At 44.2% G+C, this 22,358-nt stretch overlaps 1 protein-coding gene across 4 annotated transcripts in view; it reads right to left on the reverse strand.

Moving 5' to 3' along the window:
- The window catches only part of IQCA1 (IQ motif containing with AAA domain 1), a 188,575-nt gene that overhangs the window by 60,650 nt on the left and 105,567 nt on the right, over nt 1–22,358 (reverse strand). For all 4 annotated transcript variants that reach the window (NM_001206547.1, XM_010803867.4, XM_015467211.3 and 1 more), the window contains 2 exons: nt 13,160–13,266; nt 12,892–12,993 (listed from right to left, as the gene is read on the reverse strand). In NM_001206547.1, the coding sequence (NP_001193476.1) occupies nt 12,892–12,993; nt 13,160–13,266 (209 nt within the window). The remainder of the gene's footprint in view (nt 1–12,891; nt 12,994–13,159; nt 13,267–22,358) is intronic.

Genomic DNA, 22,358 nt, shown 5'->3' on the forward strand with positions numbered 1-22,358 from the left:
AATTGCCAACATCTGCTGGATCATCGAAAAAGCAAGAGAGTTCCAGAAAAACATCTATTTCTGCTTTACTGACTATGCCAAAGCCTTTGACTGTGTGGATCACAAGAAACTGTGGAAAATTCTGAAAGAGATGGGAATACCAGACCACCTGATCTGCCTCTTGAGAAATTTGTATGCAGGTCAGGAAGCAACAGTTAGAACTGGACATGGAACAACAGACTGGTTCCAAATAGGAAAAGGAGGGGCTGTACATTGTCACCCTGTTTATTTAACTTATATGCAGAGTACATCATGAGAAACGCTGGACTGGAAGAAACAAGCTGGAATCAAGATTGCCGGGAGAAATATCAATAACCTCAGATATGCAGATGACACCACCCTTACGGCAGAAAGTGAAGAGGAACTCAAAAGCCTCTTGATGAAACTGAAAGTGGAGAGTGAAAAAGCTGGCTTAAAGCTCAACATTCAGAAAATGAAGATCACGGCATCCGGTCCCATCACTTCATGGGAAATAGATGGGGAAACAGTAGAAACAGTGTCACTCATAATGATTCTCAGGAAATGTTTCCAGGTTATTGTATGCACGAATAGTTCACTCTTCTCTCAATTGTTGTTTCTAGTTTGGGGCTATTATGAACTGATTATGGTACAACAAATGCGTGTGTGTGTGCGTGTAAGCCTTCATTTATCCGGGGTAAATGCTCCTGAGTGCAATCGCTGGGTTGTATGGCAGTTGCCGTGGGCTTCCCAGGTGGTAAAGAATCCACCAGCCAACATGGGAGACACAGGAGTCCTCCTGTGCAGGTTGGATATCTGGGTCTGGAAGATCCCTGGAGAAGGAAATGGCTACCCACTCGAGTATTCTCGCCTGGAAAATTCCGTGGGCAGAGGCGGGCTACAGTCCACAGGGTTGCAAAGAGTCGGACACAACTTACCTACTGAACACACACGGTGGCATGTTAGGTTTTTTAAGAAATGCCAAATTTCATGTGCTGATCACACCATTTTACCCTCCCACCAATCATATAAGAGTGATAATGGTTTGTCCCTGTGATGTTGCCAGTGCTTTTATTTCAGCCATCCTCATGGGTGTGGAGTGATTTCTTTGTGGTTTTAATTTGCTTTTTTCTAATGGCTCACGACAGGCATCCTTTCTGTGCTCATTTCCCCTCTGTACATCCACTTTGGTGAAATGTCAGTTCATGTCTTCTGTCCGTATTATAATCGGATTGTTTTCTTTTTTAAGTGTTGAGTTTTGAGTGTTCTTTTTATGTTCTACATACTAGATCTTCATTAGATACATGGTTTGTGAATACTTTCTCCCAATCTGTGGCTTGTCTTTTCACCCTCCTAACAGGCTCTTTCACAAACATGTTTAATTTTGATGAAATCCTAATTTTCCTTTAATGGATCTGTGCTTTCAGTGCTAATTCTAAGAAGGCTTTGCTAACCTTAGATCCAAAAGACTTTCCCCTATGTATTTTTTCCATAAATTTTTAAAAATTTTATTTATTTATTAATTGAAGGTTAATTGCTTTACAGAAGTTTGTTGTTTTCTGTCAAACTTCAACATGGATCAGCCATAGGTATACATACATCCCCTCCCTTCTGAAACTCCCTCTCATCTCCCTCCCCATCCCACCCCTCTAGGTTGATACAGAGCCCCTGTTTGAGTTTTCTGAGTCATACAGAAAATTCCCGTTGCCTATCTATTTTACATATGGCAATGTAAGTTTCCATGTTACTCTTTCCATACATCTCACCCTCTCCTCCCCTCGCCCCATGTCCGTAAGTCTGTTCTCTGTGTCTGTTTCCTCCATTGCTGCCCTGCAGATAAATTCTTCGGTACCATTTTTCTAGATTCCGTATATATGCGTTAGAATGCGACGTTTATCTTTCTCTTTCTGACTTACTTCACTCTGTATAATAGGTTCTAGGTTCATCCACTTCATTAGAATGGACTCAAATGTGTTCCTTTTTATGGCTAAGTAATATTCCATTGTGTTTATCCCCCTATATATTTTTAAAAGTTATAGTTTTACATTTTACATCTAAGTCCATGCTCCATTTTGAGTTAATTTTTGTACAATATGTAAGACTTAAGGTTGTTTTTCTTCTTTTTTTTTAATCTGTGGATGTCCACCTGCTCCAGCACCATTTATTGAAAAGGTTATCCTCTCTGCTTGAATTACATTTGCATCTTTGTCAAAAATCAGTCAGGTTTATTTGTGCAAGCCTATACCTCAACTGTCCTGTTTCACTGATTTGTGGTTTAACCCTCTACCAACAGCAAACAGTCTTGATTATTATGGCTGTATAATGAGCCTCGAAATCACATGCATGGATTCTTTTTATTTTATTGCTCTTTTTTCAAAATCATCTTAGCTATTCTAGATTCACTGTCTTTCCATATACATTTTAAGATAATCTTATCTCTGTTTATAACTATCTTTCTGGGACTTCGATAAGAATGGGATTAATCTAGTATACTGGTGTGGAAAGAACTGACATCTTTACAACATTTGGTCTTCCAATCCATGTCCATGGTACGTCTGTCTATTTAGGTCTTTGATTTCTTTCATCAGCATGGTGTTCTTTTAGCATACAAGTCCTATACATGTTTTGTTAGCTTTACACCTAGGTATTTCATTTTTGAGTGATGTTAAGTGATATATTTTTAATCCTGGTGTCTACCTGTTCATTGCTAGTAGATAGAAATATGACTAATTTTTATATGTTCCCCTTGTATCCTAAAACCTTGCTGAATGCACTTTTTTATTCCTAGGAGTTTTTAGAGTCCTTGGGATTTTCTAAATAGCTATTCATGTCATCTACAAATAAGGACTGTTTCTTTTATTTCCTTCTCTTGTCTACTGCACTGGCTAATGTCTGGCACTATATTCATGAAAGTGTACTGAGTGGACACACTGGCCTTATTCCCAGTCTTAGGGAAAAAACATTTAGTCTTTCCCTGTTAAGTAAAAAGTTAGCTGTGGGTGTTTTTGTTAATTTATCACCTTATGGAAGTTCTCTATCCCAGTTTCTCTGAGGAACTTATTATGAGTGTTAAATTGTGTCAAATGCTTTTTCTGTATCAACTGATATGATCGTGTGATTTTTTTTTCTTCTTTAGTCCATTAACATAGTTGATTCCATTACTGATTTTCAAATATTGAATGAGGCTTGCATTCTTGGAATAAACTCCATTTGGTCACGGTTTATAATTTTCTTTATTGTTTCATTCTATTTGATAATATTTTGCTAAGGAATTTTGCATCCATATTCACAAGGGATACAGGCTTACAACTTTCTTTTTTTGGTACTGTCTTTGTCTGGTTTTCATTTAAGGGTAATACTAGCTTGTTATGAAATGAGTTGGGAAGTGTTCCTTCTTCTGTTTTCTGGACATGACTGTGTATAATTGGAGTTAATCTATCTTTGAACATTTGGTAGAATTCTCCAGTAAATCGTCTGGCCCCAGAGATTCTATGTGGGGGAATTGTTTTAATTACAATTCGACTTCTGTATGGTTGTAGAGCTAGTCAATTTATCTATTTCCTATCAAATGAGTTGTGGCAGTTTGTATTTTTTAGGGAAAGTGGGTCCATCTTGTGCCAAGTTGTCAAATTATGTGTGTGGAGTTGTTTATAGTATCCTTTATGAAATTATTCTTTTTATGTCTGCAGTCAGTGGTGGCAACCCTTGCTTCATTCCTGATGTTGGTAATTTGTGACTTGTTTTTTCTTTGTTAGTCTTACTAGAGGTTTGTAAATTACTGATAACTTTCAAAAAACTCAGCTCTGTTTTATTTACTTTCTATAGTTTTTCTGTTTTCAATTTCACTGATTTCTGGTCTTTATTTTCTTCTTTCTGCTCACTTTTTTTTTCCTCCTCTTTTTCTAGGTTCTGAAGGTAGGAACTTGGCTGATGAATTTGAGCTTTTTCCTCTTTTTTTCTAGTGTATCTGTTTGTACTTAGTTGCTCAGTCATGCCTGACTCTTCGTGACGCCATGGACTGTAACCTGCCAGGCTCCTCTATCCATGGGATTCTCCAGGCAAGAATACTGGCGTGGGTTGCCATTTCCTTCTCCAGGAGATCTTCCTGACCCAGGGATCAAACGCGTGTCCCTGTGTCTCTGGCATTGGTAGGTGGATTCTTTACCACTGTGAAGCCCCTATTGGTATATACTTGTCTTTATAGCAATCCAGTCATGTAATCTTTTTAGTATTTTTTTCATCCAGGAAGGGGCACATGATGGCAAAAGTGTTGGGGGCCTAGGGTGACCGACTTGCTCAGCTGCCAGGGATTCTTTATCTACTGGCCCATCAGGGAAGCCCCTGTGTATGTGTTTAAGGCCATAAATTTCCATCTCAGGGCTGCTTTGCTTGTATCCCAGGTGTTTTTATATCTTACATTTTTGTTACATGCTTTTATTCATCTTGTTTTTCTTTTTCCTATGAATTAGAAGTGTGCTGTTTAGTTTCCCTGTGCCTGGACATTTTCTTCTTACTTTCCTGTTCCTGATTTCTAGTTTGAGTCCATTGTGGTAGGGAAAGACACTCTTCTTGATTTCAACCCTTTTCAATCTATTGAGATATGTTCCATGGCACAAAATATGGTCCCCCTTGGAATATGTTCTGTGGCCACTTGAATATGCATTCTCTTTGTTGGGTGGTGCTAGTCACTCAATAGTGTCCGACTCTTTGTGTAGCCTGCCAGGCTCCTCTGTCCACAGAACTCTCCAGGCAAGAATACTGGAGTGGGTTGCCATTTCCTTCTCCAGGAGATCTTCCCAACCCAGGGACCAAACTCGGGTCTTCTGCATTCCAGGCAGATTCTTTACTATGTGAGCCAGCAGGGAAGTTGAGTAGAGTGCTCTATACATGTGAACTAGATTCTGTTTGTTGCTGGTGGTGTTGAGTTCTTCAATATCCTTGTTAATGATTTTCTGCCTAGTATTTTATCAGTTCTTGAGAATTCTGTGTTGAGTCTCCAATTGTAATTGTAGATTTTTCTGTTTTTCCTTTCGTTCTATTGGATTTTGCTTCCTATGTTTTGTGGTTCTGCTGTTTGGCGTATGAACATTTAGGATTACCATGTATTCTGTGGTTTGGCTCTTTTACCACATACAAGGTTCTTCCCTGTCTTTGACAATTTTCTCAGCTCTGAAATCTCCTTTACGTGACATTATAATAGCTTTCTTTTGATTGTTTGCATGGTATATATTCCCCATCCTTTTACTTATACCTGCTTATATCATAATATATCAAATGAGGTTCCTGAAGATATAGTTGGGTCATATTTTTAAATACACTTGGCTAATCTCTGCCTTTTAATTATTGTATTTACACTATTTGTATTTAATGTAATTATTGATATGTTAGGACTTCAGTCTACCATTTTATTTTTTTCTGTTATATTTTTTGTTTCTTTATTTGTTTTTTCCTGTCATCCTGTGAGTGACTTCATTTTTTTTTTTTTTTTTTAGAATTTCCCTTTGATGGTGTTCTTTAAGTGTATCTCTTTGGATAGTTTTCTGGCAGTTGCCCTGGGTGTTACATTATATATGTATAGCTATCACAGTCTGTTCATGTCATATTTTGAGTCAAGTAGAAAAACTGTAATTCCCTTTATATCCTTTAGCTCATACCCCCATCATTTCCTAACATTTTAAAATATTTCCTCCGCATACATTGAGAACCATGTCAAACATTATTATAATTTTTACTTCAATCAAATAACATAATTTAGAAAGGGCAGAAACGCCTATTCTTTTTACCTATGTTTTTTCTTACAAGTTCTTTCTTGCCTTCTGGTACTCCAGGTTTTCCTTTTTATTTAAAGAAGTTCCTTTAGAAATTCTCTGAGGGTGATTCTACTGGTGAAAAAAAAATCTTAGTTTTCCTTCATCTTGATTTCCTCCTTTTCACTGTTGAAGAATATTTTTGCTGGGTATAAATTCTGGTGGCATATAAGTTCTTTCAGTGCTTGAAACGGTACTGTATCCTTTCTTCTAGTCTCAATTTCTTGTGAGCAATCCACAGGCATTTAAGGTGTTTTTCCCCATAGGTAAAGGGTCACTTTTTTTTTCTCCCTCGATGCTTTCCAGACTTTTTCTTTGTCTTCAGTATTCAGAAGATTAATTATGACGTATCTCAGACCAGATTTCTTTGGATTTATTTTGTTTGGGGTTCACTCAGCTTCTTAAATCTGCAGGTTTATATCTCTTTATCAAATTTGGGAAGATTTCAATCATTATTTCTCAAAATGCTTTTTCAGTTTCATCCTCCTTCTCTCCTGAGATTCTGATGACGTAAATGTAAGATTTTTTTTAACAGTCCCACTGTCCCTGATTCTCTGTTTAGCTTTTGGTTTTTTTTCAGTTGATTTTCTCTGTTGTTCTTATTGGATAATTTCTTGTCCTATCGTCCAATTCAGTGTCACCTTTATTCAGCTGCTGAGCTCAACCAATCATTTGGATACTGTACTTTTCCGTTCTAAAATATCTGTTTCTTCTTTGTATCATAAACTATTTTGTTGAGGTTTTATATTTTTTTAATCTGTGTATAGTAGCTTCATAATTACTCATTGAGAGATTTTAATCATGACAACCTTAAAATGTTTGTCAGATAATTCTGACATCTCTGACATTTCAGACTTGGGATCTACTATCTATTTTCCTTCAGTTTGAGATCTTCCAGGTTCTTGTATGATGAGTGACTTTCAATGAAACCTAAACATTTTTGTATTATGCTGTGAAGTGAAGTGAAAGTCACTCAGTTGTGTCCAACTCTCTGCGACCCCATGGACTTAGTCCATGGAATTCTCTAGGCCAGAACACTGGAGTGGGTAGCCTTTCCCTTCTCCAGGGGATCTTCCCAACCCAGGGATTGAACCCAGGTCTTCCACACTGCAGACGGATCCTTTACCAACTGAGCCACCAGGGAAGCCCACTATGCTATGAGCCTCTGCATTTCTTTTCATTATTTATTAATTTACTTTTCTTTTTATTCCTATTTTTCCTTCTTGTATCCTTTTCAATTAATTTTTATTTCTCTACTTATCTTTGCTATTCCTCTTTTGCTATACATTTTAGTATCATTTAAAAAAAATTACAAAACACATCATCAGCTTATTACAATTTACCTTAGATTAGCCCTTCATGGTTCCCTGAGAAATGCAATCAAGCCACACACCCATTTACTGCTGTCTGCCCTTTCTTCTGTATGTTATTTGTGTATATGGAACAGACACACATGGCTCCTACTCTGCTTGCTTTAAAAGCCAGGTTATTCTAGGAGTCCTCAGCCTTTTACATTTGCCCCATGTTCCCGTTTCTCAGAGCTGAGAATTCCCTTTACCTCTCTGCTCTCTGTTCTCCCACCTGAGCTAACTCTCCTTCAGCCTGAAGAATAACATCCCTTTAGTGTTTTCACATTGTGGGTCCGTGGCTGACAAGTCCTCTCAGATTTTGTTTGTCTGGAAATATCTCTATTTTCAGTTTTGAAGGATATTTTCATTGGGTATGAATTCTAGATTGGTGATTATTTTTTCCCCAGTCCTTCAGGATGCCACTTCGTTCCTTCTTGCTTTCATAGTTTCTGCGGAGAGACTCCATAGTCTTTCTTATTTTTCATGACCCTGAAGGAAATGTGCTTTTTTTAAAAAAAAAAATCTAGTAAGACTTTCCTTTGACTTTCAGCATTTGACTGACGTGTCTGGACCTCATTTTTCTTGAACCTCAGTGAAGCTCTTGAATTCGTGGCTTTGTGTATTTCGTCTGAACTGGAAAATTTAACAAACATTACTTTTTCATTTATTGCTTCTGTTCCATCCTCCTGTTTTTGGGCAAATTCTAATTGCACATATGTTACAACATTTGATTATGCCTCAAATCTCCCTTCTTCTCTGTTCTTTATATTATTATTTTTTCTTTACTTCAGTTTGTATTTCCTACTGATTTGCCTTTGAGGTCAACCTGCATTTACTATGTCCACACTGTTGTTAAACCAGGTAGAAGACTTCTTACTTTTGGATACCATACTTTTCAGTTGTAGCATGTTCACTTGTTTCTTTAAAAAGATGATTCTAAATTTCTATCTGCCCACACTGGCCATGGCCAAAGCTGGGGGCCACACACACTCCAGGTTACTCCAGAACAGGATGAGGAAACCATGGCCAGACCACAGTGGGCCGTCTCCCCAGAGAGCACCTGCCATGGATGCTATTGCTATGGCAGTGATGTCATAATGGGGGCCACACCCCTTCCAGGGTTGATTGACAGTCCTGTGTATCTGGAACTTGTTTCTGCCAGGACAGACTCTTTGTCTGTCTCGTTATCTTGTGGACCTCAAATGCCTTGAACTGCACTTGGCATACAGTGCTCAATAAATACTACTGAAAGAAACAATTAGTAAAGACGATCTGTCCCTCAATATCAGCTTTTGTATCTCCAAATCACAAGAGAAGGTGGACAAAACTGTAAGCTAAGTAGATTAAACTGTACTGTGAGGTATCATTGCTGAAATAGGCTATAGCTTTCTCTCCTGTTACAAAATAAACACGAAACCACAGTAACTCACTGGGAGGTTGCTTATTGAGTATGGAATAGCAAAGAAGGTGCCTGGACGCGCTGAATTTTCACCAATGCCATGACTGTGGCATCTTAAGGCACTGATATAGCTGAGAGGGGTCAATCTGCATAGGATCTGGATTTGATGAATTAACTCACTCAAAAATATGTGCTGAGGACTTGCTATGTGCCAGAAAGGTTTACAATAGTGAGCAGCAAAGACAGTCACACAGTCCTGCACTTCAGTAGATACGGGAAGGCAGATACTAACAGAAAGATCTTGTCAGTAAATATAACACGAAAACTGACAAATCAGCCGGAGGCCACGACAGCACAGTGTCCAGTGCCTGCAGGGCCACCAGGATTACTCAGAGGTCCCAGAAGGTTTCCTCGAGGAAAAAGCACTTGGACTGACCCCAGGGATGAGTAGGGGTTTAACCACACTCAGGATGAGGGTGTGGGAGCAAACACAGTTCCAGAGAGAGCAGCCTGTGGTGGGAGGGAGCGCAGTGTGTTTGACGGACAAAGAGGAAGCTCAGGGTGCTGGAGTGCAGCCAGGGAGGGAGCAGTGGGTGATGAGCCTGAAGACGGAACCCTTCCCAGGTCAAGCACGGCTTTGTAAGCCTGGCAGAAGATTGTCAGCTTTATCCTTGTGGGAACTAGGGTGTCACTGAAGGGTTTCAGTATGGAGTGCTAAGGTCATATCTGTATTTCAAGAGGGGTGCTCAGGTGGCTGTATAATCTCTGATCAAGTCACTTTCTCTGGATAAAGCTGGAATAACAGCCAAATTGTATCCCTCTGAGTCCTTTTTCTCCTTTCCGATGTTCAAGGTTGTCCCTTCCCCTTCTTCTAATGGTCTTCTTAAGGAGGGGATTTAATATAGCTAATTAAGTCTCAGCTTACGAAACGAAATCATATTTATGTCTCCCAAGGTCGCATGGATTGGAGTTTTGAGAACTCAAAACTCTACATTTACACAATTACCATCAATCTGTTGGGGGTACCCTGAGCACATCTATTGTGTGTTCAACCAGTTTAATTCCAAGAGGGAAATTCACAGCAACCCCATCCTGGGACACTTCATGAGCTAGGCCATGGTGGAGGGCAGACGCCAGGCTTCAAGGAGTGGGAGGGGCAGCAGCGCCAGACGGATGACCAGCTGTTGGCTAAGGAGAGGAAGCCGAGTCGCAGCTGGAGGGGTGCAGCCACCTCCTGTCTTCATTTTCCCTTTTGCTTGGCTTGATTGCCCCATTCAGTCATTAGAGCACCAGTTTTTGAAGACAGGAAATTCATTAACGGGGTCAACTGGTGGCATAAATAGGTGCCCTCACCTATTTATGGGAACTACATATAGAGAACCCTCATCAGGCTATGGGCTTCCCTGGTGGTTCAGATGGCAAAGAATCTTGCAAGGCAGGAGACCTGGGTTCAATCCCTGGGTCAGGAAGATCCCCTGGAGAAGGAAATGGATACCCACTCCAGTATTTCTGCCTGGAGAATCTCGTGGACAGAGGAGCCCGGTGGGCTACAGTCCATAGTGTCATAAAGAGTGGAACACGACTGAGCGACTAAGCATGCGTTGGGCTACAATGATGGAGGCTCAGAAGAGGTGCATGAAGGACATTCAGGTGTTAATCTGAAGAGTCAGAGGTAAGCCGTAAAACTGAAAAGTGTAAAATCAACACAAAAGGCTTCAGGATAGAGTCACTGTAAAGACACCACACGTCCCCCTGGGCTGGCAAACTAATCACTAATGCAGTTGAGAGTGTGACAAACTCAAGGAGTGTGTGAGTCCCAGGGAGGGCTGATGGACCGTGGGAACTTGAGAAAGCCCACACCCCCGCCAGCTCCTCTGCCTGGAGTATCCTGGCCCCAGAGGCACAGCTGGCTCCGGACCCAAGGGAACCACGTTCACTGCACTTCTGATGCCAGTTGTATGGGGGTTTCCTTCACCAGGAAATCTTCTGCAACACCAGCTGGGGCTCCTACAATCTAACTCAATTCTGACACTGTCGACCTGGAGATACAGAGTCCCATCCCACAGGTGAAGGGTGATATCCCACAAAACTGCCCCCACCCCACTCCAAATGACAATCACAAGTCTAGACTGTCACCCGTGCTTCTGATCAACCAGCTATAAATCTACGGTTCCCACGACCCCCTCCTCGGGTTTGATGAACTTGTTAGAGTGGCTCACAGAACTCATGGAAACACACCTATCAAGTCATCAAAGGACACGATAAAGGACACAGAAGAACAACCAGATGAAGAGGTGTGTAGGGCAAGGTCTGGGAGGGTCCTGGGCACAGGAGCTTCTGTCTCTATGAAGTTGGGGTGCGGTACCCTTCTAGAAAAAGCAAGAGGATTCCAGAAAAACATCTACTTATGCTTCATTGACGAAGCCAAAGCCTTTGACTGTGTGGATCACAACAAACTGTGAAAAATTATTAAACAGATGGGAATACCAGGCCACCTTACCTACCTCCTGAGAAACCTGTATGCAGGTCAAGAAGCAACAGTTAGAACCAGATATGGAACAATGGACTGATTCCAAATTGGGAAAGGAATACGTCAAGGCTGTATATTGTTACCCTGCTTATTTAACTTCTATGTAGAGTACATCATGTGAAATGCCCGGATGGACGAAGCACAAGCTGGAATTAAGATTGCTGGGAGAAATATCAATAACCTCAGATACAAAGATGACACCACCATTATGGCAGAAAGTGAAAAAGAACTGAAGAGCCTCTTGATGGAGGTGAAATAGAAGAGTGAAAAAGTTGGCTTAAAACTCAACGTTCAAAAAACAGATCATGGCATCCGGTCCCATCACTTCATGGCAAATGGATGGGGAAACAATGGAAACAGTGACAGACTTTATACTCTTGGGTTCCAAAATCACTGCAGATGGTGACTAAAGCCATGAGATTAAGACGCTTGCTCCTTGGAAGGAAAGTTATGACCAACCTAGGCAGTGTATTCAAAAGCAGAGACATCACTTTGCTGACAAAGATCCTCCTAGTCAGAGCTCTGTTTTTTTCCAGTTGTCATGTATGGATGTGAGAGTTGGACCTTAAAGAGGGCTGAACGTTGAAGAATTGATGCTTTTGAACTGTCGTGTTGGAGAAGACTCTTGAGAGTCCCTTGGACTGCAAGGAGATCAAACCAGTCAATTCAAAGGAAATCAATCCTGAATTTTCACTGGAAGGACTGATGCTGAAGCTGAAACTCCAATACTTTGGCCACTTGACGTGAAGAGCCGACTCATTTGAAAAGACCCTGATGCTGGGTAAGATTGAAGGTGGGAGGAGAAGGGGGTGACTGAGGATGAGATGCTTGGATGGTATCACTGACTCAATGGGCATGAGTTTGAGCAAACTGCGGGAGATGGTGATGGACAGGGAAGCCTGGTGTGCTGCAGTCCAAGGGGTCGCAAAAGAGTCGGACACGACCGAGCGACTCAACAACAACCCTTCCAGCATGTGCTTGTGTTCACTCACTTGGAAACTCTTCAAAGCCTGTGATTATTGGGGTTTTACAGAAACCCCCTCACATGGGCATGATCAAGTATTGACTCCATGTCCAGCTCCTCTCGCCTCTCTTTGGAATGGGGTAGATGGAACTGTGATTTCCAGGCTTCTGATCACTGCTTGGTCTTTCTGGTGGGAACAAGCCCCAACCTGGGAGCCACCCAGAAACCCACCCAGAATTGCTTCATTGTAACAAGAGAGGCTTCCGGTGCACTTATCACTTAGGAATTTACAAGGGTTCCAGGAGTTCCATGCCAGCAAGTGGGGGCAGAGACCAGTAGGAACATTTTCTATTATCTCACAGGACCCCAGTACATAACACTGAATATCGGGATCTGACTGGCCTCTAAACCACTGGTACATGGATGAGTGGCAACTTAAAATTCAATTCATCAGATTCCCTGACTCTCTAAGAAGCCGCTCTTTGCCACTGGCCTCCTCCCCCACAGATCTTCTACAGGGCGGTGGGCATTTGAGGCACATGTCCTAGCTCCTCTGAGAGTTCTCATCCCACCTGTGGGCTTGGGTACCACGGATCCGCAGTGAGGAGGGTGGGGAGGTCACTCCCAGACTGGATTTATCCCATTTATGATCCCACAACCCTGAGGGCTATGTGTTTGGTGGATCAATGCACAGTGGACCAAGGGAAGTTCACCACAGGCAGGCACGTTTCCTGGAAAGCAGCCCAGGGCAGCCAGGATGCCTGGACCAACCCTGGCCTCTGGGGCCGGGCTCCTGGTCACAGCTCAGTTCTGCCCTCTGCCTCCCGAGCGTAAGCATCACTCACCTTTTTACCTCCTTTCTTCTTTCCTGTTCTCGCTGATAGTTCCTTCTCTCTGTTTACAGCTAGTTTCAAGTTTTTTAGTTCCTGTCTCATCAGCTCATCAACCTAGGTCAATATAAAAGATACTATGTTTTAGGTGAACTTGCCTGCTTTGTGTTTTCTTTGCAAAGTTAGAAACAGCTTAAATTCTGGGTAGGTCACGAACAGGACGTTATAAAGAAGCGCTGCAGTGGAAGACTTGACTAGGACTCCGGCATTAAAGCCGCTTTACCTGCACTCTGATCTCTGACTCCAGCTCCTTCCGCTTGTCTTCCTTAATCAGTTCAGGGTCATAGTCCTGGGGGAAATTCCACGATTCGTCTTTATTCTTCCACAGGTCTGCACCCCAGAAGGAGAAAGAAAAAGAAAATGATTTTTTTTTCTACATGAAGACTAACAAAGGCAGTTTCGTGAAATATAACACAAATTCATTTTTCTACCCTATGTCCTTCTTTTCCACTTTCCAAATGGAAGAACTGTGCCTGTACAACATCTGAAAAACAAAGAAGAAAACTGCTAATGTGAAAAGCTCTAATGAAAGTATGAAACAAATGGTACCATTCTGTACCATCATAGTCATGTATGGATGTGAGAGCTGGACCACAGAGAAGGCTGAGCGCCCAAGAACTGATGCTTTCGAACTGTGGTGCCGGAGAAGGCTTTTGAGAGTCCCTTGGACTTCAAGGAGATCAAAGCAGTCAATCCTAAAGGAAATCAGTCTTGAATATTCATTGGAAATGCTGAAGCTGAAGCTCCAATCCTTTGGCCACCTGATGTGAAGAGCTGACTCATTGAAAAAGACCCTGAGAAAGATTGAAGGCAGGAGGAGAAGGGGACGACCGAGGATGAGATGGTTGGATGGCATCACTGACTCAATGGACACGAATCTAAGTAAACTCCAGGAGACAGTGAAGGACAAGGGAGCCTGGTATGCTGCAGTCCATGGGGTCACAAAGAGCAGACATGACTTAGCGATTGAACAGCAACAACAATAATCATGGGGTTATGCAATTATAGGTGACTGTTTCTGTAATACGTTTTCCATTAGTTCTATTATTCACATGATTCAATGAAATGGGAGAGATTTTGTTGCTAGTTCAGCTTACCCGTGACTTACCTTGGGCCCTATTAAAAGCCAACACTGAACACACAAATACCCATTACTCATCCCGAATTCAACAGCTGTGTTTTTGTATTACTTTTGGGATGTTTTTGAAATCATATATATTTTACATGTCCCTTTGGCCTTACCCTGGCAGTTAGGAGGATGGTTAGAGGAAATAAGGGTAATTTTGTATCACTGGAATAAATGGAAATAAAGCTGTTTTCTCAGAAGGGGAATTCCAAATGTTCACAGAGGTGCAGACACCTGGACCCTGGCCGTGGGACTGGAGGATCTCCCAGGGGAAAAAGACTCGCCAGTTGGGGAAGGGATCTCTTCCTTGAATTTGTGTTCAGACTGTGATGAAAATCTGCTGGAATCAAACCTGCAACCACCACGTAGCTGGGCCACTTTGCTGGGCGCTGGTCCCTGGGGGCACTGATGCTGCTCAACTCGGGAGGGCAGTCGAGGGCTGCGGGGACGCCCACCTCCGTCTGACAATGGCTACGACTGGGAAGAAAGGGGGCCTGTGCGGGGTCTGGACGGCAGGTGGTGAGTGATGGGGTGGAAGATCGGACAGGAGTGTGTCCCCTGACACACCTGACCAAGTAGGGAGGGGCTGGCACTTACACTCAACACCCAGAGAACAGTCACAGCCACAGACAGAAATGCATGTCTGGGTGCACAGGGAGCCAAGCGGTCAACCCTGTAGGCAAACGGCAGAGCTAAGTGGGCACACAGACGAGAAAGGAGGGTGGAATCTCTGGGTAAATCACAGAGGCCAGGGGTGAGCAGAAGCAGTGAGACAGGAAAGGAGAAGGGATGAGACACGGTGGGAACTGCAGATCCAGGGCGACAGAGCAACAAGGCTACGAGAGGCAGACACACAAGAATGGAAAGCCAGGCAGGGAACGGCCTGAAAGCTCCGGCCGGGGGGAACCCGTCAGGGGGACCCCGCATCCTAACCACTTACCAGCTCCTGGCCCTACGTCGTCCTTTGCTTATTAACAATCTCCATCCCCAAGAGGCGAGGGGCCAGGCGGGACAGTGGCTGTGCTAAGAACACTTAAAAACACTTGTTTTTAGCAAGTGGAAGAGAGGACACAGGACCACGGGGGGTGTCCTCTTACAGGGATCCGAGTCAGGACCACACAGGACACAAATGGAGGGAGACGGGGAGCCCCGATTTTCCAGAAGTGTGGGTCGGTTGCACAAGTCCTGGGGGGACACCCTGATGCTGCTCCCAGAGGCTAGCAGGGAGGTTTCTGAAAGCCAAATAGGGTCATCACAAACTGCTGACTTCACACAGGTCTGGTGGGCCGGCTCACTTCCTGGACAGCTGGCTGGGCACAGGGGTTGGCCTGTCTGGATTTCAGGCCTGGCAAGGGCTCTCAGGCTTAGCAGTTTCCCCCCAGCTAGACCGAGGGCAGTGTGGCCTGCACAGGGCTCCACCAATCCTTGGCCCATCATAGGAAGATGGGAAAGAGAAATCTACCAGTGATGCAAAGTTTCAGCGGCAGGTTTTTGAAAAAGATGATGTTGAACGTGCCCAGATCCTTTCTAGGATGACGACTGTGAATGTATAAGAAAAACATAACACATCACAAAAGTGCTGAAATTTTCATAAAATTGATGCACCCATGGGTTCTTCCCTGGCAGGGTGGCCAGGTGGGAGGTGGCCCAGTCACTGCTGAGGCTCAGACAATGGGATGAGATGGGGCTGGAGGAGCTTGGGGGTGTGCCTCCTGGACGCCCGGCAGAGGTGAGGGTCAAAGGTCAAGGGGAGGGAACCTCCCTGGGTCCAGTGGCTAAGACTCTGTGCTCTCAATGCAGGGGGCCCAGGTTCCATCCCTGGCCAGGCAACTAGGTCTCATATGCTGCAGTTAAGAGTCTGACTGCCACGACGGAAAGAACTACACGCTGCAAGGAATATCAAAGATCCTGTGTGTCGCAACTAAGAGTCAGCCAAATAAATTTTTTTTTTTTTTTTAAAGTTCAATCAGGGCTTCCCTCATAGCTCAGTTGGTAAAGAACCTGCCTGCAATGCAGAAGACCCCAGTTCAATTCCTGGGTCAGGAAGATCCTCTGGAAAAGTGATAGGCTACCCACTCCAGTATTCTTGGGCTTCCCTGGTGGCTCAGCTGGTAAAAAATCCGCCTGCAGTGAGGGTGACCTGGGTTCGATCCCTGGGTTGGGAAGATCCCCCGGAGAAAGGAAAGGCTACTCACTCCAGTATTCTGGCCTGGAGAATGCCATGGACTGTCTCGTCCATGGGGTGGCAAAGAGTCGGACACGACTGAGCGAATTTCACTTCAAGCAGAATCACCACCCCGATGGGGGAGGTAGCCAGCCTGGGACTGCGGGGTCCCAAGGGGCAGAAGACCCAAACAAGACAGATGGGGACCAGGTGCGGCAGGGATGGGCACACAAGAAATGTCTGGAAAGCTGGCTCTGAAGAGTCATCATTTTGAATAGTCATTCCCATGGAGAGTGTCAGCAAGAGACAGCTATCCTGCTCATGAGTGTCAGGGCAAGAACGCATTGACTACATGGTCTATCCCACTCCTTTGATGTGAAAAAATGTCTTAAGTCATAAATATCTGAGAGTTTCTTCTTTGGCCTGAACCCCGTGGAAGGGGGATTTTGCAGAGCTTGTGAGGTGTGAGTACATGAAGGGCGGTTAATTCATGGGCCTGAAGGGAACTGCTCCATCTCTGTGCATTTTCTGAAATCTACATAAGCTTACACTGAAGGGAACTCTGAAATGTAGGAATAATATGGGTTTAAAATTCTTTGTTATGGGTTTAAAATGGTAAGTTTTCCCCCTTGAAAATATAACTGCGCTAAAATGTTCTATTCGTCAACAATACCGGGATTTTTGTGCTGGCTCAGTGGCAGAGTCCACCTGCCAAGTTCAGTTCAGTTCAGTTGCTCAGTCATGTCTGACTCTTTGCAATCCCGTGGATGCCAGGCTTCCTTGTCCATTACCAACTCCCAGAGCTTGCTCAGACTCATGTCCATTGAGTCAGTATGCCATTCAACCATCTCAGCCTGCCAAGTAGGAGACGTGGGTTTGATCCCTGGGTCTGGAAGATCCCCTGGAGAAGGACATGGCAACCCACGCTAGTCTTCTTGCCTGGGAAATCCTATGAGCTGAGGAGCATGGGGTCGCAAGGAGTCAGACATATCGCCTAAAAAGCAACAACACTCAGCAATAACAATAACAACTCTCTTCTAACAGATGACGACTGAATCTTGGTTGATAATTAAATCTTTGCAAGCAAAACCCACCTGCTTCATTAAGGTCTTTTAGAGCAAAACCTCTTTGTTATTCAAAGGAAGCTGCTTTGCTTTTTCAGGGGATAGATAAGACAGGAAGTAATGCATTTAATAGTGAAAGGAACACACAATATTCAACAGAAAGGAAAGCAAGATACGATTCTTTATGTGAAGCAGTGGCACCCCGTGACATCCGCACTCGGGCTGTGCCTCCGATTTACAGATAAAGCACTTCCGAGCAGCCTTCGTGGGTTTTACTAGAGGTGACGTAAATGGAACTAGTTTTCCACTGAAACGTTGTTTTTCTCATGACACTTTTGCACAGGGCACGTCTCGATCCCTTCAAGAATTTCATGGACATTTATAAATGCAGGAAGCTATCCATGCTCTCAAAGGGAAACAACTGACCCCTCTTTCCTGTAGCAGAGAACGAGTTTTTAATCTGAGAGTGGGAGAAGCCAGGGCCGGGGCAGTTTTCATCTGCTCAGAAGTGGACCGAGGAGGGGGCTTAGTATCAGTGATTAAAATGCTAATGCTTCCTTTGAGAAGGAAAGCCTTTGATTTTTATGAAAAGGAATCTCAGATGAAGACACTGAATTTCTGTAAGTTACCGAAGACATGTCAGATAACTCATCAAACATCCCAACAGCCAACGAGGAAAATCATGTTTCATGTCTCCTGCTCCCGAGCAGCTGGCAGTTTTCTTAGCCTTGATGGAATTACAGGGTAATTACACACAAGGTGTGGGTTGTTTCAAGAGCTTTGCTGTGTGGGTCTGTGGGCTTCCCATAGGAATGTTAGATGTCCCCCAAATTAATTTTTATCAAAGTAATGCGGTACCTTAAAGCCAGAGAGTATTAAAAAGATCATAATTAAAAAAAAAAAACAACTCTGCCTTCCAGTTACACCATCCAAGGGCATTTATTCATACATTCATTTGTTCATTTAAAATGCATTGGCTAGATTCAGATTTATCCATAAACCTGATTTATTCATAATTTATGAAATTCATGCCCTGTCCCTGGTGGCTCAGACAGGAAAGAATCTGCCTGCAGTGCAGGAGACCTGGGTTCGATCTCTGGGTCAGGAAGACCCCCTGGAGACAGAAATGGCTACCCACTCCAGTATTCTTGCCTGGTAAATCCCATGGGCAGAGGAGCCTGGTGGGCTGCAGTCTATGGGGTCGCAAAGAGTCACACATGACTGAGTGACTGACAAAGCTGCCTGGTTCTCACAGACCTGTTGCCCTGCTGTGGGGAGATGGGAACACACCCCTGGAAGTCAGGTGGAGGCAAATATTGCGGCTCTGGGGCGGGCACAGGTGAGGCGGGAGACTGTCATCCCACCTGGGTCTCAGGGGAGGCCTGAAGGGACAAGCATTCCAGGCAAAGGGAACAGAAGGCACGACAGCCTGGATGTGTGAGTGTGAGCAGCTTGTGGGAGGAAGAGCACGGGGCGCACAGGAGGAGGATGTGAAGGTCCAGCTTCACGTGGGCTCTTTCGGCTGTTATCTAGAAAGATAACATCTAGATAATACGCTTACATTGCTTTTTCTTCTTAAGTCCCAGCCTTTTCTTCCAATAATTTATTTTAAAGGTTTTACTGGAGTATAGTTGTTTTACAATGCTGTGTTAGTTGCTACTGTACAACAAAGTCAATCAGCCGTGCCTATTCATACATCCCCTCGTTTTCGGATTTCCTTCTCATTCACATCACCACAGAGCACTGAGCAGAGTTCCCTGCGATATACAGTATGTTTTCATTAGTTATATATTTCGTACATACAGTACACTCTCATCAGTTATCTATTTCATGCATACGGCACATTATCACCAGTCACCTATTTCATGCATACGGCACATTATCACCAGTCACCTATTTCATACATACGGCGTGTTCTCATGAGTCACCTATTTCATACATATGGCGCATTCTCATGAGTTACCTATTTCATACATATGGCGCATTCCCATGAGTCACCTATTTCATACATATGGCGCATTCTCATGAGTTGTCTACTTTATACACAGTATCAGTTGTGTAGATATGTGGATCCCAATCTGCTTCTTGACTCATCAAGTTTAGATACAAGCTCCCGACTCCCTGTGAAGGTAGAGGAGGATTTTGCTCTCTCCCACTTTTCTTTCTTCATCCAAGCAGTTACAATCAGAGGTGAAGGGAGCCAGGCTTTCCAAGTCTTGAGCGTGTGCTGACTTAAAAAACAGTCACAACCTCAAAGTTGAGAGTTATGTTTTTACTCAGTGGGACTTTTTAGGACTTCAAGCCCAGGAGACAGCATCTCCAGTAGCCCTGAGAGAACTGCTCTGAGGAGTGGGGTGGGGTAGAGTCAGGTTACATAGAAGTCTTTCAACAAAGGGCAGGTAGTCTGAACGTTAAAAGCATTTTTGTGAATTAAAGAAAGCCAGATATCTCGAGTTAAGGAACTTAGCACTGTTCTGTGTACAGGAAGATGCAAGAGCCTGGGCTCGCTGAGCTCTTTCCTCCATATGCCTCTCAGCTCTCTGGGGCCAGTATCCCGCGTGTTTCACATCCAGAGTTCCGTGGTGCTCACCATAGGGAGTGGCTGCAGCCTCATGGCTGCCAGACCAAGCAGGTACTGTTCTCCTTCCTGAATGCCCTTAGGGCTCAGAAATTCACACCTGGAGGGCTGGAATCGCCGATGGCTATGACACCCGTGTTCACTGATGTGGCAGGAATACTCCATTTCTCAAGTGTAAGACACTTCTGAGATGCACCCAGCACCCGAGACATCCCTCCACACTGGCAGCCACTCTCAGGACCCCCTGGAGGCTGGGCTCCAACACAGTGAGTGAGTAACAGGAGAATGAAGGACTGACAGGCAGGAAGCCCCAAGGACAGCCAGCAGAGCACCAGAAGTGGGGGTTCTTTAGAAGAAAATGAGCTGACAGTTCAAAGGCTGGGAAAGTATCTTGAAGTCTGGTGATACATACGCAGAATACGAGACAAGAGAGGGTGTGTGCAGACCAGTACATAATGCCCTGTGACAGAGGGCAGCTGCGTGCGGGGCCTAGCCCTGAGTTCCAGGGGCACCCCAGCCGGGCCTGTGACTCTGCAGGGTGGACTACCGCGATTCCTAGCCAGGTCCCTTGGAAGTGGCTGTGGCCAGACTAACAAGCCACCCAACTGGTGCCTCGGTCCCCACCCGCCCACGACCTCAGCCCCTGGGTGTGTGGTGAGCCTGCTGGTGGCATGCGCCGCCCTTGCGCCTCCGGGCCAGCACTGCACCTGCACACCGGAGCCAACCAATGTTTGCTGAGTGAATATGTGAGTGAGTGGACGTCTGACAGAAGCAGTAGAGTTGCCATGTGAGCCTGCAATCCTACTCCTGGGTATATACCTGGATTAAACTATAGTGTGAAAAGATACATGCATCCCAATGTTCACAGCAGCATTATTTACAGTAGACAAGACATGGCAACAGCCTAAATGTCCACTGACAGATGGATGGATAAAGATAAAGAAATGTCCCATATATACAACAGAATACTTCTTAGCCACAAGAAGAATGAAATAATGCCATTTTCAGCTGCATGGATGAACCTAGATATTATCATATTAGGTGAAGTAAGAAAGAGAAGGACAAACACCATATGATACCACTTACGTGTGGAATCTAAAGTATGACACAAATGAGCTCCTCTTCGAAAGAGAAACAGACGCACAGACGTAAGGAACAGATGTATGGTTGCCACGGGGGTGGTCGGGTGGGGGAGGGTCGGGCTGGGAGTTTGGGATTAGCAGATCAAACTATTATATACAGGATGGATAAACAACAAAGTCCTTCAGTATACAGCACAGGGAATGCATTCAACATTCTGCAATCGACCATAAAGGAAAAGAGAAGGAAAGTTGAGATTCTCAACATGAATGATGGCAGGTCTCCGACTGTACCTGCTGACTGGGCTGAGTGGTGTTTATGTCTTCCTGGTTGTTGTAAAGAGAACTGAGATGGGCGTGAAAACATGCCTTCCATGTCGTGGGCGCCTGATCAATGTTAATTTACCCTCCGACCTCCTCTCTCCCCCATTAAAGCAGCTGCCGAGTCCTTCCGAGGTCATACTTTCCCGGTGTTTCTGCCTCAGCTCAGCATCTCCAGCCGAGTGGGACCCTGGCCACTAGTGCTGAGTGAGAGAACTGCAGGAGGGACATGGACTTTCTTATTTTACGGAACCAGACAGCCCATCAAACCTGCCACGACTCTGATAGAGTTGCTAAGGGTGAGGCTCAACTAACTGGGGGTAGAAACCATCCATCAGTGAAAAATACATATTAAGTAAATAACAGTCCCACTGCGGTCTGGCTAAGGCCAAATAAAGAAGGAGCCACATGCGTGACTCAAGCGTGGAAATATTCTACTTCACACCCTTATGGCATTTCTCAGGAGTTTCCAAATAGCACTAATGACCAGGGTCACCCTGGCAGGTCATTCTGTTTTGGGATTTATCATGAGGGTGGAGTGGAACCAAAGGAATTGGACAACCACTCCAGTAAATTATAATGAGAACATCTCAAAGGCCAGTTCATACACTTGCCGAAAGAGCCAGATTACATTCTGAAATGGGACAAAAGAATTAGGTGTCAGCATGCAGCACGTGTCTTAGACTAATAGGATTACAACATTTTACTGTACATACGGCACTGATTTTCCTAATTTAAACAATCCAGGGAAAATCCTTCTTCCCTTTCATTCCAAGCAAGAGAATGTTCAGCTGACGTCTCAAGGGTTTAAAACAGAACAGACATTGAGACATATTCTCATCTTGCTCTTTTACCACCTATATGCTTTGAAGCCACTCAAAGCACTTTTAAAAGAGACGGGCAGGCAGACTTGGTAGTGACGGCATGTTTGCAGACTCTCGAGTTTGAGCAAACTCCGGGAGACAGTGACGGACAGGGCAGTTAGACGTGCTGCAGTCCACGGGGAGGCAAAGAGTCAGACACGACTGAGCGAGCAAACAGCAAAAGTCTCTCATGACTGGGCACCAACGTCTGCCCAACAAGGGCACCC

This window comes from Bos taurus, chromosome 3, assembly GCF_002263795.3.
Source record: "Bos taurus isolate L1 Dominette 01449 registration number 42190680 breed Hereford chromosome 3, ARS-UCD2.0, whole genome shotgun sequence".
NCBI classification, from domain to species: domain Eukaryota; kingdom Metazoa; phylum Chordata; class Mammalia; order Artiodactyla; family Bovidae; genus Bos; species Bos taurus.